Genomic DNA, 27,500 nt, shown 5'->3' on the forward strand with positions numbered 1-27,500 from the left:
TACAATAATAAGTAGTAGGTACACTGATGTTCCTCCACATTGCTCACAGATAGGTGTTGTGTGTGTGTGTGTGTGTGTGTGTGTGTGTGTGTGTGTGTGTGTGTGTGTGTGTGTGTATGTGGCTTTACATATACTGACTACTAGGATAGTTTCTAGATTCTGCACATTCCTGAACTGTGTTAAGCAGATAACTGGAAAACGAATAATTGAATGAATGATGAATGGATAAAATGTGGTTACTCTGCAAAGGTTACTTTTTGTGAGCTATAATTATACAAATAAAGCATATCTATACCACACTTCACTACTCTTGTAGGTGAAAGTATATTATACTGTTGCTGTATAGTATATAAAAATGATGATATAGTATGTGAAACAAAATATGCTACTTGAACACTATTTAGAAACTCACCAACAGAAAACAAAAATAATAAAAAAAAATATATCATTCTGATTCAAGCTAAGGGTGTCACCTATTTAGAGGCCTGAAGTGGGACATTTTGAATGAAAATAAGAGATTTTACATGATTAACCATACCCACAACCAGTGGACAGGGCTTGCCCATTTCTTTTTCAAAATAAAGACTTACTGTTCATAGGTTCATAGGTAGGTACTAGGTTATCGGCCTTAGGGCCTATACAAGCCTAGCCAAAAAAGTACCCCGGCTTTCGCCACCCAAGAAAATTATTTTCCTGTGTCCCTGTCGTGCAGAGCCACAGAGGTGATCCCGGAGGTGAATTTCCTATTTCCCATCCAGTCATCAAGATTTTTCTTGAAGAGTGCTAATGAGGAGCTTTGTTTGATATAGATAGGAAGTTTTTTCCAGAGTATGGGAAGTCTCTGGGACAGGAATCTATCCCTCCAGCATGATCTGTTTATTGTGGTAACAAGTTATATATCCCTAGAGTGTGTAGCTCGGAGGGATTGGGATTTCTTTAAGTGGAGCATGTCCAACAGTTCTGGGTTTGACATAGATTTATATGTTATGCAGAGATCACCTCTGAGTAGTCGATATGCGATGGAGTACAGCTGGAGTTTTTTAAGACGGTCTGCATAGGGCATCTGTTGGAGGGCAGTAATCTTCTTTGTGAGGTATTTCAGCGGCCTTTCCAGTTGTTGTAGATGTCTTGTGAGGTACATACTAAAAGGGGCATTGTACTCTATAATGGGTCTAATGAGTGATGAGTAGAGGGGAACAATGACCTCTTTTTTTTCCTGGATGAGAAACCTTTTGTGATGAGGTGTGCCACGTAGAAGGATTTCCTCACTACTGTGGTGATGTGATTATCAAAGGAGAGACTACTGTCCACCTGTGTCCCAAGGTGTCTTATCACACTTTCAGTGTTAAGTAGACTACTACCTATGTGGTAGCTCATGGGTACAGAGTTTTTATCAAAGGGAATGACAATGCACTTACTGGCATTGAGCTTGAGACCATGGCTTTGACACCAGGCATCTGTCTCAGTGCGGCCCTTTTGTAGGATGTCCACATTGTTAGGAGTTTCAGTTATGGCTCCTAGTTTGCAGTCATCTGTAAACTTCATTAGCCAGACCTTCTGTTTTAGCCTGTACTTTAGAAAAGTAGATACCAAACAAGAGAGGACCCTGGACTGAACCCTGTGGTAATCCACTTGTCACTGGTCTGAAGTAGGATTTGGAGTCTGCTACTTTCACAGTGTGGGTTCTGCAAGTGAGCCCGTTGGCAACCCATCTGTCATATACCTAGTTTAGTGAGTTTATCTAAAATTCCAGAGTGGGGGATGGTGTAAAAGCCTTGGCGAGATCTAGATAGGCTGTTTGAACCATCTTACCCTCGTCTATGGCTTCGGTGACTGCTTCAAAGAAGTCTATCAGGTTTAGGAGACATGATCTGCCTTTTACTAACCCGAACTGGATGGGGTCCAGAGTTTGGAGATAACCAATGTCTTTGTTTATAAAATCCATGATGATATGTTCCATGGCCTTGCAGATCAGGCTCGTTAGGCTAATGGGGGCAGTAGTTCCCGGGGTCTTTGGTGACTCCCCCTTGTGAAGTGGGATAACCGTCACTGTGTGCCATTCAGTGGGCTCAAAGCATGAGTTGAGGCTATGATTGAACATGGTGCTTGGGTGGGGTGCAAGTTCATACAGTAGTTCATGTAGAACGCAGCCTGAGATGTTGTCAGGTCCCATAAATGCTGTGTCCTTGGCTTTGGAGAGTGTGGTTTTTACCTGTGCAGCAGTGATTACAGAAACTTTGCATTCTTCTGGTATAGGGATGGGCCATTTAGGGGGTGAGGGGGGGGTAAAGTTAGCACTGAACCTATCTGCCAGGATGTTAGCAATATCAGTTGGTTCTGTATATTTAGTGCCATTGTGCTGTAACTCAGAGCAGATTTGAGTGTTGCCATTGAGATTCTTGACATCGCTATAGAATGCTTTGTGGTTGTCTTTAGAATCAGTGGCGATTTTGTTTTCATAACTAGCTTTGGAGGATTTTATGAGGGATCTCAGCTTCTTACTGAGGCTGACCAGCGAGTTCTTCCAGACATGGGATTTTACTCTTTTTTTGCAACAGTTTCTTTCTTCTGTTGTAGCATTTGTTTATGGCAGGGGATCACCAGATTGGCTTCCTTTTTTTGGGGATAGCATCTTGGTTCTGTTGTAAAATTTGAGTTCTTTCTGCTCCTTTATACTATACTAAGAAGTTTAAGATATAAACAATAGTTTTATACAACTATTAAAGAAAACAAAAATTAATAGTTTTGCCCTAAATATCAGGACATTCACCATTTTTTATGTATTTTTGCACTGCAACCACTGCCTAAGCAGGGACTGTCCTACACAAGACAGGCAGGTGAAAATACTAAGTCATGCACTGGAAATAGTATTAAATGTTTCTTGATATGAAATATGTGTGTGTGTGTGTGTGTGTGTGTGTGTGTGTGTGTGTGTGTGTGTGTGTGTGTGTGTGTGCGTGTGTGTGTGTTTATGTGTGTGTGTGTGTGTGTGTGTGTGTGTGTGTGTGTGTGTGTGTGTGTGTGTGTGTGTTATACTACCCAAAATTGTTACTGTGAAATAAAGTCTCAGTTTACAGCAACTAACACAAAAATAGACAGGATTTACTCCTACATGCTTACACACTCACACATAAACATAAATAAAATTCTCATTTGCATTTGTACTATCCTTCTTTTTGCATTACACTGTCTGAAGAAGATATATCAGACAGAGCATCATATTTAATCCATTTCCTTTGTACTTCTACAATCCCTTTTTTGAATGTGGTGTGTGTATATACAAACATATTTATCTATCCATCTGACAAAACATATATATATATATATATATATATATATATATATATATATATATATATACCCAGCAGTGTGAACACTGACTGTAGATGGTTTTCAGATTTTCACTGTTGATTTGACACCCTAACCCCATTTGCAAAAATAGGAAATGGGTTTGTGGATATGTATATAAACATGCACATATCTATCTTTCTATATAAATATATATATATATATATATATATATATATATATAAATATATATATATATAATTTTATAATGCAATGATGATTTCAATACTAGCAATCAGAAAAAAAAATAAACTAATCTTAACATGTACTGTATTATACAGATCACACGTTCAAACATGCTAACATAAATACCCTGCATATAATCACTCAAGACCACACAGACAGACTAAAACACCACAAACAAAAACACAACTGTACACATACACCAACACACACAAAAACAAATTGCCATTATTTTTGCAAGGGGAAAAGCCGCACTGCCACCTCAATGTAGGTGGCTTGGAGCAATACAGCCTCCTAAATCATATAACCCGGTTTACTATCAAAACACATAGTGAAATGTGCATATCATCAAAACATTTCCGCAAAATCCATGCCGCCAAAATTTCAGACTGCTGAAATAAAACCAAAGGGTGACATATCTGACTGCTCCACACCTAAAAACACATGCTAACATGGTTCAAAACTGGAGCGAGATTTTTCAGTTCACAATATCGGTGTTTGAATTTTTCACTTGTCAATGTTCATATTTCACGGAAGAGGTTCGACAATGTGGTGGTCAACATTTTGTTGGTAAACCTATATACCAATTCCATCTTTGCACTGCAGGGGGGGTAAGTGGGAAAACGGACTTATAGTGAAATATTAACTGTTGAAATCAAACAAGCTATGGTTAAACAAATGTTGATAGAAAACAGAAAGCTGTTTATCAGAACTGTCTGAGGGAAGATGTAGTATAATGTCTAATTTATCACCCCCCCCTTTTTAAGCTTGCTTTGAAAATGTCAAGCAGTCTATCAGATAACAGTAACTGACATATTTTTGGCATGTTTTCATTTGTTTTATTACTTTGACATTGAGAGCCATTAGTGATGAACTCAGCCTTGATTGAAACTGTATAACATGTCTGTCAAGGAAAGAAAAACAAATACTGACCATTTAATTAATAAGCAACAATTAATAAATGGGACCATTGTCAGAAGTAAATGCCTCAATGATTTCAAAACCATTTGTATGTTCTATTTGTATTTTCATTACGTATTTGTAGAGTTAGAACATTTTTAAAGTATTGTTAAAATGACTTCCATAATAAGTCTTAAAGTGTCCTTACCATCACATGTTGGTAGTGGATGACTCCACCAGTGATTTTTTTCACACAACAGTGGTTCTTCATGACTTAACCTATAACCAGACTCGCAGCTGAATGAAACTGTGGAACCAATGGAAAAATCATGACCATAGCGACGTCCATGAACTGGAATTCCAGGATCTAAGCATGAATATGAATCTACTGTGACACCTGCAAAATTACATAAAAGCATGTCAGCAGTTTTAGACATGCAAGATACGTCAACAATATATATTTTTTTATGGTTGAACACCTAGGTTTTAGAATATAAAAAAATAACTTTATAATGCTTACTTTGTCATTTTTATTTATCAAACATAAACATGTTTAGTATGCACCATAAGGAAAGTAAATGTTTATCTCATACAACAAGATGCTCATATTTTTAGTACATATTTCCATATCCATGTATCTATAAATATACCTATATATATATATATATATATATATATATATATATATGCACATTATATACAGTGTATACATATATATATATATATATATATATATATATATATATATATATATATATATATATATGTGTGTGTGTATATGTATATGGGTGTACTTTACATGGTCAACATTTCATAAAATCGAACATCATATGGCCGAGACCATATGATCAATTTTTGAAATGTCGACCATGTAAAAAAAAAAAAAAAACACAACAATCACTTACTTTCATATTGCTAGCAGGGAGCTCCACCCCCCACCCTCTGGAACTTAAATATACCAAATTTGAGATCGCACTACAGTGCGGAAGATGGAAATCTTTCCGTTTCAAACTGTACGGAGATGCCCATTCCGCATGGTCAATGTTTCAAATGTCGATAATTTGGTCTCAACCATATGGTCTTTGACTTTATGAAATGTCGACCATGTGAAGAGGACCCAGATATATATATCTATATATCTATATATATACATCTATATCTATATCTATTTTTTTATATATGTGTATATACATACATACATATCTATATATATATATATATATATATATATATATATATATATCTTCATATGCATATGTTGTATATGTGTATATACATACATACATATATATATATATATATATATATATATATATATATATATACTTATATATATATATATATATATATATATATATATATATATATATATCAATATATATATACATGCAAATATATATATTGGGAGAAAAGAATTGGCTAGACAGAGGGACCGAGCTAGAAAAGATGTGCAGCAGGTAAGGGTGATAAAGGATAATGAGGGAAACATACTCACAAGTGAGGAGAGTGTGTTGAGCAGATGGAAAGAGTAATTTGAGGGGTTTATGAATGAAGAGAATGAGAGGGAGAGAAGGTTGGATGATGTGGGGATAGTGAATCATAAAGTGCAATGGATTAGAAAGGAGGAAGTAAGGATAGCCATGAAGAGGATGAAGAATGGAAAGGCTGTTGGTCCAGATGACATACCTGTGGAAGCATGGACGTGTTTAGGTGAAATGACAGTGGAATTTTTAACCAGATTGTTTAATGAAATTTTGGAAAGTGAGAGGATGCCTGAGGAATGGAGAAAAAGTGTTTTGGTACTGATTTTTAAGAATAAGGGTGATGCGCAGAGGTGTAGTAACTGCAGAGGGAGTAAACTGATCAGTCACAGCATGAAGTTATGGGAAAGAGTAGTGGAAGCTAGGTTAAGAAGGGACGTGATGATTAGTGATCAGCAGTATGGTTTCATGCCGGGAAAGAGCACTACAGATGCGATGTTTGCTCTGAGAGTGTTGATGGAGAAATACAGAGAAGGTCAGAAGGAATTGCATTGTGTTTTTGTAGACTTAGAGAAAACATATGACAGAGTGCCTAGAGAGGAATTGTGGTATTGCATGAGGAAGTCGGGAGTGTATGTAAGAGTGGTACAGGATATGTATGAGGGTAGTGTGACAGCGGTGAGGTCTGCGGTCGGAGTGATGGATGTGTTTAAGGTGGAGGTGGGATTACATCAAGGATCAGCTCTGAGCCCTTTCTTATTTACAATGGTGATAAACAGGTTGGCAGACGAGATCAGACAGGAGTCCCCATGGACTATGATGTTTGCAGATAACATTGTGACCTGTAGTGAGAGTAGGGAACAGGTGGAGGAGACCCTGGAGAGATGGAGATATGCTCTAGAGAAAAGAGGAATGAAGGTCAGCAGGACTAAGACAGAATATGTGTGTGTGAATGAAAGGAAGGATAGAGGAATGGTGAGGATCGGAGTAGAGGTGGCGAAAGTGGATACGTTTAAATACTTGGGTCAATAGTTCAGAGTAATGGTGAGTTTGGAAGAGAGGTGAGGAAGAGAGTACAGGCAGAATGGAGTGGGTGGAGAAGAGTGTCAGGAGTGCTTTGCAATAGACGAGTACCAGTAAGAGTGAAAGGGAAAGTCTACAAGAGGGTAGTGAGACCAGTTGTGTTATATGGGTTGGAGACAGTGGCATTGACAAAAAGGCAGGAGTCAGAGCTTGACTTGGCAGAGTTAAAGATGTTAAGATTTGCAGTGGGTGTGATGAGGGTGGACAGGATTAGGAATATGTATAATAGAGGGTCAGCTCAGGTTGGAAGGTTTGGAGACAAAGCCAGAGAGGCAAGATTACGTTGGTTTGGACATGTGCTGAGAAGGGATGCTGAGTATACTGGGAAATAGATGCTAAGGATGAAGCTACCAGGTAACAGGAAAAGAGGGATTCCTAAGATAAGGTTTATGGATGTGGTGAGAGAGGACATGCAGGTGGTTGGTGTGACATAGCAAGATGCAGAAGGCAGAAAGAAATGGAAAGAGTTGATCCGCTGTGGCGACCCCTAACAGGAACAGCCAAAAGAAGATGATGATGATATATATATATATATATATATATATATATATATATATATATATATATATATATGTATATATATCTACATGAGTGCATGACTCACAGTACTGAAAAGTAACCGATCCAACACAGCTGATTGATCACCAGCCAATCAAAAAAACAAACAAAAAAGTTTAAACATTCTTTTTGCAGGAGAGGGGGAAAGCACACCTCTTGCTAATTACATATACAAACTCCAAGACTGCATTACAGTGGGGAACGAGTAAATTCCCCAAACCCCACTATACCTCAATCTCACACTGGAAAAAAGTTGGTACTTGGAATGTGATGATTTTTGATCTTTTTATTAGCTTTTGTATATATATATATATATATATATATATATATATAGCTATAGATATATAAATAATATATATATATATATATATATATATATATATATATATATATATATATATATATATATGTGTTTGCATGTATATCTATATTTAATTCAATCAGTTCAAGTCACCTGCTACAATTGAGCTTACTGGACTTGCTTTGGATTACAACATTATGAATATAAGGAGACTGTATAAACATGTGCAACTACTTATAACACATGTAAAGATCAGTACTTTTATTACGATTAAGATTGATCAATAATCTACTATCCTCCCTCTCCAGACTCAGCCTTGATAATGTTACATTGCAATGGTTCAGTAGCTACCTAGGCAACCGCTCTCAATCTGTCAAATTGCACAACTCCCTATCCTCACTCCCAATCAAATGTGGCATACCTCAAGGCTTCATACTTGGCCCCCTTCTATTCAATGTCTTCATAAACCAACTCCATTTAGCAACTACAAAACCTGACATTATCCAATGCACAGATGACACTACCCTCATCTGCAGTGCACACAAAATCCATCTGCTACAATCCATATCCTAAGAATCCTTCTCAGGAATAGAAAACTGGCTAAAAAACTCACAGCTAATACTAAACCCCCAAAAAACACAACTAATGCTATTCAACCCAACAAAGACTATTGACTCAACCTTCTCCATTCTCTTAGCCAATAAGACCCTCATAACCCCTGTCTCTGAGGCCAAACTACTAGGACTTACAATTGACCACAAATTAAATACAATAAGCACATATCCCTAACCATCTGCAAAGTCCACAAAAGGTAGGCTGCCTCTATCATTGCAATAAATTTCTAACCTCTGAATCCAGAACTGTTATAACCAGAACTCATCTCCTAACAATTCTTCTCAATGTGTCCCCAGTATTAACAAATCTAAATAAAACTGACCTTAATAAACTTTCAACATGTTACAACAAAATAGCTAGGTTTGCAACCAATGCTAAATCATTGTGTCACACTGCCAATCCCTGCATATGCTACACTGGTTAGAATTTCCAAACCTACTTCACTATCACCAACTCAATTTAGCCCATCAAATACTGTACCACCCTGAAAAAAAAAACCCTGCCCTAACAGGCCTATTAAACTTTCATAGTACCAAGAGGGAACTACAATACAGTAACAAAGCCCTAGTATAAGTCATTCCATGTAAAAACAGTGCAGGGGAATATCTATTCCCTTGTGAAGGTACAAAAATATGGAACACCCTACCCCCACACCTCAGGCTACAAAACTACACTACCACATTAAAAAAAATAATTGAATCACACCTTTATGAAAACATCTATGTAACTGCAATGACCCTCCCTGAACACACCTCTTCCAGCCTATTACCCATAGCCACCAACATATAATACATCTCCATTGTCTTATACTCTACTCCATGCAGATTCTACACAGTGTAAATATCTAGCATACTTTTATTTCTATGACGTTGATTGTATATATACTGCACTTATGCTCCCCTATAATGTTTGAGATCAATTTTCCAATAAACAACGTATCATGTTTTTAAACCACTGTGAAATATTTTTTTAAACTATAGATAAACATTGTTAAACTTTATTAACTATTTTATACTAAATTACTCTGTAACTTGTGGAGCTTTTCTCCCCAGGACTCTGCTGAAAAAGGACACCTGGTGTCCAGTTGGACAATCTGGGTAAACAGATGTTAAATAAAATAATAAATAACTTACTATTTTTCAAATCATGGAGAGCAAAAACAAGAAGAATGGACAGTGCCTACTACATTCTTAAAAAGAAACTTTGAAATGAAATGCAGCAGAATTGACATATAATGGTAAACAGTACGATTATTTTAAATCAAAAACTGCTTACTTTCATAGTGAAGTTTAAATCCACTGTTTGATCGACTGCTATCAGTGGTGAAGAGAAGATAAAGGTAATTGCTGCTACTGAAGAGAAACTGTGGCACTTGTGTTCCGTTGTATGATCCAAGAAGAGGTGATAATAAACTAGGTCCATCATGAATCTCCAATACATCATAATTTAACTCTGTCTGAAACCTACAACAGAAAGAATGGAATTAATAGCAAATGGCAGTAAAAAAGAAAAGTCATTTCTATTCCCTAATAGTAAAGTTGCACACTGTTACTGGGCACGTTTCAAGTCTCATATTTATGCCCTGTCTTAACTTATGGTTACCAACCTATCAAGTCATACGTAGTAAAGCAGACATAACATTCTTTATCTCCTGCTGTGAAAAATCTTTGGTTGCAAATCTGTTTTACTAGATGAAATCTTCTCTTTCCACCTTTTCCAAACTTACTGCATCATAAAATAAAGCTTTTCTTAACAGATATCCTGAAATCATTACTAGTAATTTGATCCAGATATATCTGTCACAATAACTGCAGGTTCTGCCTTAACCACTTGAGCCCCAGTTGCTTGAATTCTGTTTCTTATCTGTCCACTTGGCCCAGCAGCTATTCAAACTTGAATGTAAGTTTAGAGATGCAGATGCAGGAACAATTGTGAACATAAGGTCTTGGTGCATAAATGGTAATTGGAAAAGTGGAGGGGGGACTTTAGTCTTAGGGAAGGGGTTGAGGGAGGGGGAATTTAGATTTTAGGAGGGGGAATGGGTCTTTCATTTCAGGGAGGGGAAGGGGACTTTAGGTTAAGGGAGGGGGACATTACATTACTGAGCAATTGGTAGTTAGCACAAGGCTAGGATTATGGAGGGAAAGGGTATTTTTGTTTTAGGGAACATCAGGAGAGATAAGAGTAGTGTGGGATTTTAGGTTTGTGTAGTGAGTGTAGGTGATCAGAGAGTTAGGGTTAGGGAGGGGAGAAGAAGTAGATTTTTGGTTTAGGGAATGATGATGAGTTGTTTTTAGGGTTAGGTTCAGATTTCTTACAGGGATAGTTAACTTACTGGTAGTGGTCATGAACTGCGGTGGTGGGAGATTTCTGAGTGGCAACAGGGAAATGTGTTGATACTGCGGTGATGGTGCTGCGGTAGCATTGTCGCCTCACAGTAAGACGCTGTCCGGTTCGATTCTCAGCTAGAGCGTCTTCTGTGTGGAGACATGCATGAATGGGCGTACCATCGTTGAAGATTGTGCCAATCATTAGCAGACTGGAGTTCCGCTGTGGCAACCCCTAACCAGGAAAAGCCGAAAGACACAAACAAACAGGGAAATGTGTTGCAAGCTAATGACACATGAACACTTGTAGTAGATTCTTAAATGCATTTTCTGAAGATTACAGTGAATATTTGTTCCCCCAGTACAAAACTACAGCTACTGGATATAAATTTTAATAACAAAGTGCGAAGTTTTGCATTATACTATCAAAAGAAATTAAATAAGAAATGTGTAATTTATTTACCTGATTACATTAATAAAAGAGTTTGTTCAGTATTTGTCTATAGCTACATGTTCATAGCAGGTGTACAATAGAGGTGTGCACTGCATTTTGAATATACATAATGCAGCTTATAAAAGTCTACCCATTTCATAGTCCAGTCAGTAATTCATAATACTCCCCAGTGAGATACTTATGCAACACAGTACGGCATCACATAATGCTGTACACAACTTATGTCCCTTCTACCACATGTGGTGGCAGAAATCATTGCTCCAGTCTTGACTGTACAGAACAGATTTTATCATAACTCCTATGTCACCAGCTAGATAACCATCAGACATTTATTTATGTTTGAGTGATGTGTCTCTGGCCACAAATGGAAGGGAGTTTCTTAAATCAGTATGCATATGCAGCAATCAGTTTGTCATTGATATCACAACTTGCCCACCATAAGCTATTTATTTCTAATCTACCTTTGTGTATTTAGTTAGTATACATATTGCAGCTGGAAGCCGTAGTCATTCTACCAAGACAAATGGTTTAGTTTTCTACACTGAAAATACATTTTCTATCTCTTGCTCTTTCCAACTTACATATCACACAGAGTGGATTTTATAAGCTCTTCCTGTTTGTAACTGTATTGTGATGCATGAATCGCATGGGGTTTTTGCATCAACAACATATGAAAGTGACTGGACAAGATTATAGGAGATGATGTTCTGGATGGAAATGAATACTAAAATCACCACTGCCAAATACTTTTAAGAGTGTCAGATAGTGAAAATGCATAAAGACAAAACTGCACAGAGGAAAGGGAAAACAGTAGCACAAGTCAGTGAAGAACCATATTCATAGGTGCTTACTAAGCCTGTAGTAAAGAAGACGATTGTCAAGAAGTTTAGATACATCACTCACTATTGAAGGGTGACTAACAATCTCCTTATTAAGAAGACTTTATCCATGTATCCCAAGTGAAAATTTGCAGTCAGTCATTCTGTCATCCAGACTGGTTTTACAGGTTGCTAGGGAAGCACACTGTTTGATAGGCACAAGCAGCCTGTTTCAGAAATGGAAGATACTTTGGATTGCAAATTTTTCATACCATCTGGTGTTGTTGCTATGGTAGCATAGGCTTAAGTCACTAGAAGGTTCTGTTTAGGTGAAGGTGTTCAAACAGTGGTGGATCATGCAAAGCATGGAAAGCTAAGCAGAGATCATGTCTCAACAGTCTGTATGACAATGTGTTTAGAGATATGGTTTTTACTACATCAGAGTAAATACGGCACTGAGATCTGAGGTCTCTCTTTTTTTGGAGTAAGTGTTGACTCCTGTCAACTTGTTTATGTAATTAGTGAGACTGCAAAATAATCATATGATGAGCTTAATAGGGGATGAATAATTTGGGAGTATAGCTTCTTTGGACAGTGAGAAGATACCACAAAATACAATTTGTGTAAGGCAGACATTTTACCACAGAGATGTGTTGAAAGGAGAGACTGTTAGCAGCATATGTACCCAGGTGTCTGATGAATGTATCAAATTTAAGAGGAATGTATCTACACAAAAATCAGCTGAGATGTTAGGTTTACCAAAAAAACGGTACTTCATTCATTGGCACTGAGGGTAAGCTTATGATTTAATTACAAAGCATTTGTTTGTTTTAGTTATTTCTGGAGAATTTGAATATCAGAATGGGATTTGATAACTGTTTCCAGTTTGCAATATTTCCCTAGAAGAAACAATTTAAATATATACTGGACAGTGGCCAATAGTATACTAATGGGTTTTACCTATGGCCATTGTGACTTTAGCTCAGGTTTCTACTTGTCCTCAGTGTGATGCCTTGAAAAGTCCTTTTCCCTTTATCACTAAAAGTAAATTGTCCAATATCAAATGTAACAAGTATTAGAAAAAAATAGTTTGCAACCAAGTCCGGATACTTGTAGAACAATCTGGGATTCGGACACACAAACAACATGGTATCCATTTCATATTTAGCACTATTGCTGCCACTTATTCCTTAACTGATTTAGGCTTCTCAAATCTGGGCTAAGGGTTACTAACAGGTGCAATATTTATATGTCTGAAATGTGCCTTTTATACAACAGACCACAAAAATCTGGTGCAAAACATTCCACCTGGAGATTTTCTCACATTGTCCTAAAAGACTTTACCATCTATGTGAAAAACAGAAAATTCAGATAGTGAATAACAAGCATATGTTAGATATAGTCTCATTCAACTAGAATGCATCTACATTTTTTATACACAGTTGCTAGAGAAACAAAGTAGGCGATAACAATTAATGCAGTCATTGCATGATTAGAGTAGACTTTGCCAATATTCACAATAAATGCCACAATAAAGCAAGTAAGAGAAAATAAAATATTACAACTTCTTCATCCTTCCCAGAATATAGAAATCAGAGGTGCTGGACAATAAGCAACACTTATCAGGCTTCCAGTGACAGCCAGAGTCATGTTCCTATTAAAAAGTTTAATGTTTAAGTGGTTTCAAAGCAATTCTTATCTGTCTTTAAAGGAGAAATGGAAAACAAGTATCCTACAGCCTGGTTCTGTGCTCTAGAGAGATGCTTTAAAGGAGAAATGGAAAACAAGAATCCTACAGCCTGGCTCTGTGCTCTGGAGAGATGCTTTAAAGGAGAAATGGAAAACAAGTATCCTACAGCCTGGTTCTGTGCTCTGGAGAGATGAAGTCCTGACTACTATCTAGATGACCTGAGTTTGCCTAGCATCTTTGTGAGTGGAGGAGCTGGGCAGAGGAGAGCAGATGTGATCATCACCTTGTCCGTCCTGGTGGGAGGGAGGGAAGAGATCCAAACCATTACAGTGGTGGCACTTAGTTGGGAAGAAGTGTTCCTCATGCAGCATATGACATGTCATGCTCGCATTGGAGGTGTCATTGGACATACCCAGGAAGGTGCATACCTACATCCCTAGCAGGGCCTCACATAAGTCACCACGTACCTTATTACTAGGAATGAGGTGGGAAGAAGTGCTCCTCATGCAGTATATGGCATGTCATGCTCACATTGTAGGTGTCATTGGACATATCCAAGTAGATGCATACCCACATGGGAAGGCCTAGCAAGCCCTCATATATGTCACCATATACCTTATCTACTAGAAATGAGGTTGGACCATAATAACATGTGGGGGTGTTAGGATTTTAAAACTGTAAAAAAGTTGTGGAATGAGGTGTCATGGGGACACATGAGGAATAACAATCCTAACCTTTCAAATGGTACACATGATAAAAAAATACATAGCTGTCCAGTAAGGATAACCTTCCACATGAAATAGGAGATATGTCAACCATTGCATTAAAATATAAGAACACCTGCTTCATGAAATCTAGCAAAATATTTAGCATTTTCCAACATAATATAATTAATAACCCAATGAAACCCCTACAAATTCTTCCTGCCAAATATATAGCAACTAGATGAGTTCTGTCAGAGTGGGAAACAGTTATTAAGACCAGTATATAAGGGAAATATTACATGAAACCCAAGCAATTACATACTGATTAACCTCACTTTATTCCCTTGCAAACTTATAAAGTGATTAGTATCTGAGTTGATCCTAAACGACACAGATTACCTTATATATAATATATAATGTCTTGGTAAGGAAGGGTCCTCTGTCATTAATGTCCTTTAAGATTTTTTGACGAATTAAGTCTGGAACTAAATTTAGGACAAACAGCACATGATGTAGACTTAGCTGATGAAGAGACCTTTGATATTATCAGTCAGAATGACGACAGCTTAAATACTATTTCTCAAAAAGATATTACAGGTAAACTTACTAAGCTCAGTGTCTTAATAGATACATTTAATGGACAGATATATGGATGAAAGGAAAAACTCAAATAACAAGAAGACTGGGTTACATTTTCAAGCCTACTTAATTGTCCAGTGTAGTTTCTTTGGGCTCAGTTTTGGGACCTCTCTTTTTTGGCTCTATTTCTTTTCTCAGATGTATTTACAGGTTACAAACTTGGATTAGACAAATATATTAATGATTTAAGACTAGGCAATGTAAGAATGCACACTGAAAATGTTAAAATACTTCAACAAAGTCAATTTATTTTGTTTATTTTAGCAGCAGTCTCACTCTCAGTTTTACTAACTGTACAATTATATAAGTTGGGGGAAAGTATATATTAAATTACAAAAGTAATGACATCTACTAAAACTAATCCATGAAATAAAAGACATTTGAATTATTGCTGACAAAAAATTAAGCTCTGATTAGTTTATTCCAACCAAAGTCAGAAAGAGTTACTCAGTAGCACACCCCGTGCTCAGTGTCATACTGAGTAGATGTCAAGAAGTCATTGTTCAAACCAAATATATTTGAAATATTCTTCAGTATTGATATAATCCAGCTGACATTTTTAGAAGTTTAAGAGATTATCTGCAATGAAAATAAAGGAGTTTTAAAATCTGAACTACTTTGACAGAGGTTTTATTCACACTGAGCTGAATGGAGGAGGGGCACTTACCACAACTGTGATCTGTGATATATAACAATAAGTACCCATTTTTTTTTGCTTATTTTTACTAATTATTGTTTATTCTAACAATTTATAGCATTTTGTTATCATCTGCTGCCTATTTTTTACCGTATTTTATTGCTATAAACTAAACTGCACTATTGTGCTGAAATTGTCTGCCTTACAGAGGCTCTTAAATCACTTTTGTTATTGCTACATTATTTGTAAAGCGTTTTAGCTAGTTTCACTGTGTAAAATTATTAACTGGAAATTTTCTCCATTTGTTAAGCATCTGTTTGTTTGTTCTGATGTCCTGCCAAGGAGTGTATCATAACTGATTTGTTTGCAGTTAAAATCATTCTCTAGAGTCTCCTTGCTTTTTTATCTGTTTATAAATTTCACTTAGTGTCTCACTGCAGTTTTTCTGCTGTAATAAACATTTCTGTAGTGTTTTCTGCCTAAAATAGCGCAGCTAGTACCTGTAGCATAGTCCCAGTTCAGATTTGCTGTCTCTGGGCCTGTTTGTTTGTTGCAGTGGTTATTTGTTCTGAGCACAGGTCCCAGGCCATCTTGAATTAGTAGAAGCCTTTCTTCACTTTAGTGAGAGGATTGTGTTGATTGTTTGCTGGCTGGTAAAGGCTGGCTAGTCTAGGGCTTGGAGTAAGCACTCATTGGTCCTTCCGAGTTTTTAAAGTTGTTTCAGGTTGTACCTGTTGGTATTTAGGCTCTGCCTTTGAGAGGAATTCTGTTTATTTACACTAAGATGAACGGTGGAGGGGCACTGACCACAACTCTGATCTCTGATATATAACAATAAGTGCCCTGTTTTTTTTTTGCCACTTTTTGTTTATTCTAACCTTTTATAGTACTTTTTTATTGTCTGCTGCCTAAAATAGTGTAGCTAGCAGCTGTGGCATAGTTTCCCACCATCCCTCCCTAATGGTGTCTTGTTCTTACACTTGGTTGCTTTGCAGTTGCCTGCCCCTAGTGTACATTTGATCTGAGGCACTCCTCCCAGTCCAGTGTCATTAGCTCATTTTACCTAATAGAGAGAGAACATTTGGGAAGGCCAACCAACTTTATTCAGCTTTTTTTGCAGTATTTGTGTTTCCTCCTTCTGCTCTATCACTTCATCTTGTTTTTTCTGCTACTTGTTCACTAAAGTGTTCAATTGCATCTTCTCTGTTGAATATATTGCTGCTTGTTTTTAGCCTGTTTAAATTTTAAGTGATATTCTAAGCCTCTTAGTTTTGGTTTTAACACTTGGGCTGTACACCTACCCCTTCACTCTCCCTGGCCACTCTCCCTCAGATTCTGACAAATATGGATGGACAATTTCCTATGGTTTCTCCTGCCAGACTGTTTGATATGGGCATCCTGAGACAGTGTAGCAACTGCCTCATGTACATGAACAACCATCTACTACTACCACCTAGGAACACAATTTGTGAGAGATGCAATTACATAAAGAAGCTAGAGTCTAGGTTCTTTCCCTCGTAAGCCAGTATATCTGGCACTGAAAAGGTTGTCAGCACAATCACTACACCTCAGACACCACCCACAACTAAACAATGCACACCCACATATGAAGAGGTTCTCAACAAAAACAAACCCAAACAAAGGAGACCTCAGAGGCAAAAACACATGAGAACTCCACAACCTTCCACACCACATACCATGCATAGCCTACACACCAATGTCTCACAACCACTAAAGCCTAACCATAAACCCAATATATTAGTCAATACAGACTCCATTGTGAGACACACAGATGTGCCTCTCACCAGGCTGGATAAGGAGAAAGTCACAGTTAGTTGTTTGTCAGGTGCCAGTATCTGCCATATCACACACGCACTCAAATCTCTCAACAATATGAGACGTACCTCCCTGGACTATATGAAGAGAGACATGATTGAGCTCACTGAATATGTGCCCAAGGCAGGTATGCCCCTAGCCTTAAGCAGCATTCTACAGTCAACCAGAAGGATGCTGCAATACAAACAGAAAATGGTTGACTAACAATTGGCTTAATTTCTGGTGTCATTCCAGGGGGATTCAGAGCCTGACAGCCTGGAAGATATGCTCGACAGACCATGATGCTTTGCTAGAGATGGCCTGCATCTGTCTCACTTGGGCTTCAGGCTTCTGACAAAGGCCCTTGCCTCCCCCATAGTTCCTTTTTTAGGAAAAGTCATGAGGTCGATACTACCAACATAAAAGTCTCAACAAAATGCAAATTAAAGATCATGCTGCTAAATGCTAGGATTCTAAACATGAAATTGCACTCATTGCATGCATTCCTAACCTTGGAAGATGCTGACATTTGAACAGTCACAGAAACCTGGTTCAAAGCTGGGGCAAGAACCCCAGCCTTACCTGATTACTCATCCTATCTTACAGTCAGACCCCAAAATGTGGGCAGCAAAGCCAAAGGAGGTGGAGTTTCAATAATTTTTAAAGACAAACACACCTCCAGGCTGGTCAAGCAGTATGATGCACAGGAGACAATTCAAGTGCAGTTAACCATTGACAAGACCCTATTCAAATTACAGGCCCACAAATTTGACTCAAGATGCCTACTCCACCTATCTGGACCTCTTCAAATCTATCAAGATTCAACTCTTTACCCTGATCCTGGATGACTTTAATTACCCAGTCATAGATCGGAAAAACTGCTCATGCCAGAACACAAATGCCCAGAGATTCCTTGATTTTATCAATGCAAATGCCGTGGAACAGCTAGTCGATACCCCCACAAGAGGTGATAATATCTTGGATTTGGTATTAACCAACATGAGTAACCACTGCAGCACCCCTACGATATCATCCTCCCTGGTAAGATCCGACCATTAAGCAGTCACTTTCAAAGTCACCATCTCCCCTGATCCCCCTCTAGCTAGGGTCAAACAAAAAACTTCTCCAAAGCTGATTACAACCTCCTGAGGGATGGTATAAACAGTATCACAGTCCCCTCCCCCACTGTAGGAACTAGCACTAATGTCCAAATCTACACAAAGTACTATACGAGCATTTATATGGATGACTGGAATCAGGAATACATGACAGGACAAAATCATCCTCCATAAGGAAGAGTAAACCTGTCTGGTAGACATCTGCAATAAATAAACTTTATTGTTGTCTAAGATGAAGAAGGAGCAGGCACCTAATTGGAAGTAATCTCTCCTAAACAAGCAAATAAGAGCACTAGTGAAATCCTCTAAAGCAAACTTCGAGTCCAACTTGGCCACATCTACTAGAGGCAATTATAAGGCCTTCTTCTCATATGTCCTCAGTCTCAAAGGAAGCATGCAGATCTGTTCAGAACCTTTGGTCAAGGACACCACATACACAAATGCTGTGGATATAGCCAATCTACTGACTGACAGATTTAGCAAAAACTTGTCCCCTCTGTCCCCCCATCAATAAATCAGCCTCCATGGGACCCAATAACATCCCAGGCGGCATCCTACATGAACTCGGGCATGAACTTGCAGCACCATTAGGCACCCTATACAACCAAAGGCTGAGTACCAGCTTTGTCCCAGCTGAGTGCAGGACAGCCACTCTCATCCATTTATACAAAGGTGGAGCGTCCACCAATCCAGGAAATTATAGACCCATCAGCCTAACTAACCTGATCTGCAAGGTCATGAAATGGATTACTATGGACCTCATTAACAGGGACATTGGCAACCTTCAAACACTCGACCCCACACAATTTGGCTTTGTCAAGGGGAGTTCATGTCTGTTAAATCTGGTTGACTTCTTTGAGACAGTCAACAAAGCCATGGATGAGGGAAAGATGGTGCACACCCCCTACCTTGACCTGGCCAAAGCCATTGACATTATTCCCCACTAGAACATAGTAGATAAACTGTCTCAACTAGGCATCAATCCATATGTTACCAGATGGGTAGCAAACTGGCTCACTGATAGAACCCACCTAATCAAAATAGGGAAAGCCACCTCAAGCAGTAGATCTGTAACAAGTGGCATACCCCAGGGATAGGTCTTGGGCCCTCTGTTATTCGGGATATACTTCTCTGAGGTGCAGGCCAAAACAAGGTGGCTATGGCTGACCAAGTCTGCAGATGACTGCAAGCTGGGTGCAGTCATCAATTCCGCAAGTGATGTGGATGTCCTCCAAGAGGGTCTCACCCAAACAAATGGCTGGTGCCAGAAACATAGCGTCAAGCTGAATGCCAAAAAATGCATCATCATCCCCGTTGGGGAGAGTAACGTCCCCACATATTATCATATTAAAAATAACATCCTAAGTACATAATCAGTAATGAGGGATTTGGGCACCCAGGTTGATAGCAACCTGACTTTTGACTACCATGTTGCTTCCATTTTACAGAAAGCTTTCTGCATGGCCGACCTCATAAGTAAGGGTATCTCTTCCAGGGAGAAAGAGGTCATAAAATACCTGTATTCTTCCCTTATAAGGCCAATTATTGAGTAAAATGCCCCCTTCAGCATGTACCTCACAAAGCACATGCAGCAGCTGGAGATACTACAGAGGTTCCTCACCAGAAGAATCCAGGGCCTCAAACACCTACCCTACTCAGATAGGCTAAAAGCCCTGTCCCTCTACTCAGTTTCATACAGGCTCCTCAGAGGTGACCTCTGTCTGGCATACAAAGCAATCTCAGACCCTGCCTTGATGGGACTGCTGCATATCTGCAAGTCAAGCTCCACTCGAGTAACCTGCAGGCAAGGCTTCAACCTGGTCTGTGACATCAATAGGACTTGTTGGCAGGACAGATTTGTGTCCCAGAGACTCCACATTTTGTGGAATAGACATCCTCTTCATGTAAAGCATTACCTCATTAAACTTTTTTAAGTGCTACCTGGATAATTGGATGGGGAACAGAAAATACACTCCTAGGTTTCCACCTAAGTCCCTGCTGGACAGTGGCATAGGATGCTAACTTGTTGGAACATGGGCTAAATACTTGGCTAGGCTTGTAAGGGCCTCAGGGCCAATAGCCTAGTAACTTTCTTTGATCCTATGACAATTCATTACCGGTGCAGACAGATCATTGCTTGAGTGCAGACTGGTCTGATACTAACCTGGTGCATGTATTTTCCGACACTTTCTACAGGGGTGTACAGGTTCAGTTTGCAGAGCTACACATACTGCTCATTGCACTGTGTTACTCATTTTTAACATCGACTCACTCAGTACATTATTGTGGTAAAATGTAATTTCAGTGTCCCCAGACATAGTTCATAGATGAGGTGGCTACTGCAGTAATTGAAAACACGTGAAGGTTCAGAACCATCACAGTTAGTATACACCAGCCAGTTGTCCAAACACTAAAGTGTTTTTCTACCACTTTGCGACTTTGATAATACTGGCACTAGTTTTTAAGTCACTGGCATGAAAAAAACTCATTATTCTACAAGAGTGTCTAAAAGCCTTAGTTATTTACTAGGTTTGGATTACATGTGTTGTGGCATACGCATATATATATATATATATATATATATATATATATATATATATATATATATATATATATATATATGTACACACACATATCTTTTCAGATTACTTGTTTTTTCACAATTTCAAATCTGTCTAAACAATTCCTTCATCTTGCCTTTTTCTATACCCACTTCACATTTTTTTTCATTCCCTAATATGTGCACTTTCTGTTACACAATTTTATATTTTTCCTTCTCTCACATTTTCCTATTTTTGTGATCACTCACCAATAGGGGGAGAAAAGGGATGATTACCACTCTTATTTCCCCATATTTTCTATGTCATGGTTTTCTGATACTTACTTACTTATCCCTTACACTGGGGCTCTGGAACCAGGGATCAATACATTTATTATTTTGCTGCTCTGCAGTGCGTGGCATATGGTAGTCGATGCTTGCTAGTACACTGGGTCCTGTGAGCACTCATACCTATGATTCATGGTATTTTTATTCATATGGCCTTATAAACCAGGATGCTTTTACGACTAGACTGCACTGATTCACTTTTCCTTGGTTAGTCTATGGCATAATTGGCGCGCATCTGCTGAGAGTCTGATGGATATATAACAGAGTCATACTGAAAATGAAAACTGCTGCTTTGAAAATGCCTGCATTGTAAGAGGAACATTTCAAGGTGTAATGTCCCAGAGTCTGTTGTGGATGACAAGTCTGAACATTATTCAGAATTAGAAAGTTAAGTGAACAGTCTGTTATTTATATATTTATTTATTTAATTTATTTATTTATTTTGTTTTGTTTAGCAAAGGTTTTCTAGTGTTTTTGCTTTGTTGTTTGTTAGTTATAATTTATTTATTTATTTATTTGATTGCTTTATTGGTGAATATCCTAATATAGAATGGGTTAATGAAAACATGAATCATTATGCATAAGACCATGATTTATACACCAAACATTTGTTTGGTTGAGGTCCTGCTGGAAAATTTGAGCATTAGAAAAACATTTCATAATCATCTACAGTTTGTAACCATAAACAAATGTGGTTATCCAAAATCCTTTGATATCAGCTTTTATGTTACAGCAATACATACCAAAGTGGAGGGGAATAATATTACCATTTGTTAATCTGGTATGCCCACTGGCACACAGTCACTTCTTAGGGGTGATCCAAACACAATGGCTGATTAAGTGAATTGTTCAAGGTCACACAGTAGGTAAATGAGGGCTGAGAGAATCAAACACTGAACCAAAGGAACTGCAGCTCACAGCCTTAATCCTCTGTACAAACAGCCCGATAAATCGGACTAGTGTTAAAAGCTTCCTCCCCTTTTGTATAGAAGAGAATGGTTTGGTTCCAGTGCCCTCTGGGTTATGGGCCCAGCCTGCTTCTGTTGGATCACTCTGCTGTTTCTGTATCATCCAAAGCAGCAACCATTTTGAATCCAGTAGGCAAAGCCTAATTCTAAGACAACCAGTAGAATCATGTAATAAAATACAACATAGATCATCCAAAGATTCGTACAGTGTTAAACAAAGAAGCGCTGCAAGAATGTCAAATATATGAATGGTCACGTACTGAGAATGAGGGAGAAGTATATAACATAATCACATATAATTGTCAGACTTGTCTGGAAAAAAAAGGACTGAAGAGGGCAACATTAAGAAAATAAGTATCACAGGAAGTTTGTTGTTGAATATCAAAGAGATTGGTGATATACAGCTCCATCCATGCAGGACTTATGCAGGTAGGCAACTGGAACAGTGAAGTGCTGTACACAAGTGAATGGTAACTAGATGAAGATATGTTACAAGAATACTAGATAAGGATACAGGGCTATATGTACAGATTTACTTCAATGCATCATTTATTACTATGCTGTCCTAACTAGAAGATGAAACTTGGCAAAGGCAGTGGAAAAGAAGGAGACAGTCTACAAGTATTTTGGAAAGTGATATCTGAAGTCTGACCCAGCTAATAGGTGGTTAAGGGAGAAATTCTGTAGTGGCTTAAATTGTTTGTTCTTCTCAGTTTAGAAAGATGCAAAGACCATATTATACAATACAGCAAAAAAAAATGCTATGTCTCTCTTATAAACCTTAACTTTAATTCTTTAAGAAGGACAACACTAGACTGAATAGTCCACAAAGAACACATTTCCCTCCTTTCACTTTATTAGAAAGAAGTGAAAAGCACCCCATAAATGGAAGCTTGTACTTTAAAAATCCCCTTCATAATTCACAATTCACCAAACATAATGCACATGCATCTGGCTGATTGCATCTACAGTATGCTGCAATTCCAGCTGCTGTAAACAGAAGGAGTAAAACAACGTATACGCTGCAGGGCCTCTCTGATCAGGCCGCAATAATTCCTGGGACTGGGCCACAGACATCTGCGATTACTGCAGTGCAATTTCCAAATTATGCATTCCTATAATTACCATTTGACAGCCAAAGGCTTTGAAGTAACTAGTTCAATCTGTACAGCAATGTCTCCTCCTCGGTCATGTCTAAGTGTTAAGATTATGTCAAAGACAGCCAGCTTCAGAAAAAAAAATCCTGTACAAACTCTCCACTGCTCTGATTTAACTGGTTGCTAAGGAAACATTCCTGCACAAATTTCTGTACTGCTTATCTGAGTTAATATTTGAAGAGAACAAACAAAAAATATATATTAATTGCCATTTCTCATCACATAATGCATGACCTATAAAATGAAATCTTCCTGCTCTTTTAGTGATTAAGTCATCTCCAATGTGACATTCATTACATAGCACACTGAAATTTGTTCTTAAGAATTCTGTGAATGATTTCATTTTTTTCCTGAGAACATTGTCTGATCCAGGTAAGCTTAAGAATATGGAAATATACTGAAATGTTTCCTGGTGTTCACAGTTTTTTCTCAATACATCTCTTTAAACTAAAAAAAGTGCCATAAAAGGTATAATTTTGAAATTTTGAGTAGAAATCAGGGTTGTTAGTTAGGTTTTGGTTAAAAAGGAAATTAGTATGCAAATGCCTCTTCAGTGTGGGTATAATTTATAAGGTTAGGTTTATCAGACCACAGTAAACTGCCATTAGAATTGATCTCCCTTCCAATCCATTCCCCATAGTCATGAGTGACGGAGACATTCAGTTCAAGTTTTTTATCAACCTATCACTCTAGTGGTGACAGTACAGCACATAAACATGCATTCCAATGAGTTTTACCACTGTACATAAAATGTATACATCTCAAATGCTCAAAGCTGGTATGCTAATCAAAACAGATTGTACAAGCCATCAGTTACCTTAAGAAATTATTGCTGCCAGTACTTAACCTTACCGGATGCAAACCATGGATGACAATATTTTTACCAACCCACAGCTAGCTATCATCTGTAACCAGTGCCTCTACTTGTTCGCTGGTCTTCCAGGCTTCCCCTAATTCCCCCACACTTAGTCTGACCCATATTCTGGGCATGTGAGGAAATTCAAGATGCCTAGTGTTGTGCCACATTGCTTCAGTTTTCTGCCCTAACTTCTCACTCCTAGCATGTGTTCCTAACACCCTGTGTGTGGGATATATAATGGGCTGACATTACCGATTTTTATCTCACTTCCAAAATGAGCTGATATCTGCAAGCCATCGCATTTACCCTTTGAAAAGCACTCTGAAGTTGGCTCCCTACCTGTGCAGAGAGCTTAGGCTGCTTATCGTGTCTGTGCATGCACCACATCTCATCCTAGCAGGATGGTCTCACCTGCCCTACCCTGTCAGCACCTCAGAAGCCCAAGCTGCTAACTGAATCTAAGTCACCTGAGCTACAGTCAGAGCTTTATCCCTCAGTGACTGACCTTTCAAAGACAACATTGTTTTAGCAGAATACTAATTACTGAGCTGTTAAGTTTTATCTTACAACAGGAGTGAGTGATACGTTACTAATAACTTGTATCACAACACCTTATGTTACAATATTAACAAGTCTTGTGATTATGCGTGACACAATTATTTGTTGTAAAATAATTTGAAATTAGATGTAACATTATCAAACATATAATATAACAAGGCACCATTTCAGTAATAAGATGTGCAGAAGATAGTCAACAATATTTCTAGTCATATGGCACTGTGAACATTTACTTCTGGCACTGTGAACATTTACTTCTGGTCACAGAACAGAAGTCTTTGCCCAATTTATAGTTGTCATTCAGCTGTAGTATCATGCAACAGTGAGCAAACCATTAACCTTCAGAATGCAACCCCGGGGAAGTCATTTGTTTTTTGAAACAATGCATTACATGAAACTAGTAACAACATATCCAAAGCAAAAGGCAGAAAATACCAAAATATTATTTCATTGGAAAACACATATAAACCATTAAATATGATTTGAAATTATTGTCGCAAGTGCAGGTTCTCACACACACACAAGCATATAGAGAGAGACATACAAACATACATATATATATCTATATCTATAGCTATATATCTATACACACACACACACACACACACACACACACACACACACACACACCTATATGTATGTATGTATGTATATATATATATATATATATATATATATATATATATATATATATATGTATATATATATATATATATATATATATATGTATATATATATATATATATATATATATATATATATAAAATTATGCAATCCCATATGCACTGACTCACAAATTAATCAACTTTCATGGGAAGTGGAATGATAAAATGTGCAATGTAACAATGAATTAATATTCTTTCCCAGAATGATATAACAAGGTTTAGTGAATGATCAGATTACATATTTCTTCAGTTTTCTACTGTACACATCAATTAAAACTGAGGAAGAAAAAGATTAAGCTGTTACCTTTCAAACACAATTTTGATGGAGTGTCCATCTTCAGCTTCAATCACCCACTCACAATTCAGTGAATCTTTGTAATACCCTGGCCAGCCTGGAGAGAGTATAACCCCAGTAGGAGCAGAGATGTGGCCACCGCATGGTGCTAAAAGAATACAATTGCAAGACAGTCATGAGTTTGCTGCACACTGGTAGGAAAAAATAAATCATTACTAAAATAAATGTTTTTTACATGAAGGTACTGCTACTGTAGATGTTCATATGTGTTTGCATATTTACATAAATATAATGCATATTGACATATCAAAACTTTCATGTGTGTCTCTGTAGGGATATAGATGATGTCAGGACACTGCATATTTCTATGCAGCTGTATTTCATATCGCATTTAAATGACATGGTGAGATGTGGTTATATAATGGCAGATACCACATTCTCATTAAAGTAATATGTATAATATCTTATTTGTCCAAATGCATGATACACCACAAATTTTGTATCATGAAGGAAGCTGGTACTTCATCTACATTTAAGTTTTCACTTTTAACTGGTAGCATCTAGATGTCAAATTATATTTCCTGAAAAGTTCTCAAGTCTTATCAAGTGATGAATCTTACAAACTAGGTACTGGAAAGACTGCATCTTCAGATATTTGCTCTCACAGATATGTAGACACAAATATTCCTTACCTCGACACAAAAACTATAACTTAGTTGAATACCCACATGACTCGTAGGTTGTGTGCTCTTTACCAGTATAATACTGGCTGTAACTTCATTTACCTGAAGTGATGTCGCTGAAAAAAGATTTTGGGATAATTCCTAATTTTCAGGAGGTAGTATTAATATTTAGTCCAAGTTATATACATACATTGTATTTCATCTTTTTTTTTACCACAACTTGGCTAGCTTTGCAGAAATATTACTTACAACAAATGGGACATATTATATTTATGTACTTTAAAGTAAATATTCCTCTACTCACAAATGATCACAAAGTAGACATAGAACAATTGTGACTAAAACATTTTTTTCAGAAGCCCTCTTATTAGAAAAGCTACTTAGTTTAGTGCCTATAATGCAGGAACTGCTCACTTAAATTTTCTAGGGTCAGAGCACAGCTCTTTTGGCCAAGAGTTATTTATCTGTCATGAGTTATGCTTCTCTGGTTAACTGCTATATCGATGTGTATATATTCTATGTGCTATAGCTTAACTTAATCAAATATCAAAGCCATGCTACAGATTCAAGAAGCACTCTGGCAAAGTATAGCATAGACATTTTGCAATATATTAACTATCTCCACTGTTATTTGAGTATAAGATTTTTGCCTTGGTGCCTTTTGTGAGACTCATATGCATTTATGTGTGTCTGTGTGTGTGTATGTGTGTGTGTGTGTATACCACTTGATAATTAGACTGTGTGTGCATGTGTGTGT

The 27,500-nt window shown here is 37.6% G+C and overlaps 1 protein-coding gene across 1 annotated transcript in view; it reads right to left on the reverse strand.

The window, feature by feature from the left end:
• LOC122797720 (CUB and sushi domain-containing protein 3) overlaps positions 1–27,500 on the reverse strand; it is a 5,249,173-nt gene that overhangs the window by 2,698,074 nt on the left and 2,523,599 nt on the right. Inside the window, exons 16-18 of the mRNA XM_044066251.1 lie at positions 26,070–26,208; positions 9,745–9,932; positions 4,640–4,828 (exon numbers count right to left, since the gene is read on the reverse strand). Of these exons, the coding sequence (XP_043922186.1) occupies positions 4,640–4,828; positions 9,745–9,932; positions 26,070–26,208 (516 nt within the window). The remainder of the gene's footprint in view (positions 1–4,639; positions 4,829–9,744; positions 9,933–26,069; positions 26,209–27,500) is intronic.

The sequence above is a fragment of the Protopterus annectens genome, chromosome 3.part1, assembly GCF_019279795.1.
Source record: "Protopterus annectens isolate FY-2018-M chromosome 3.part1, PAN1.0, whole genome shotgun sequence".
NCBI lineage: Eukaryota > Metazoa > Chordata > Ceratodontiformes > Protopteridae > Protopterus > Protopterus annectens.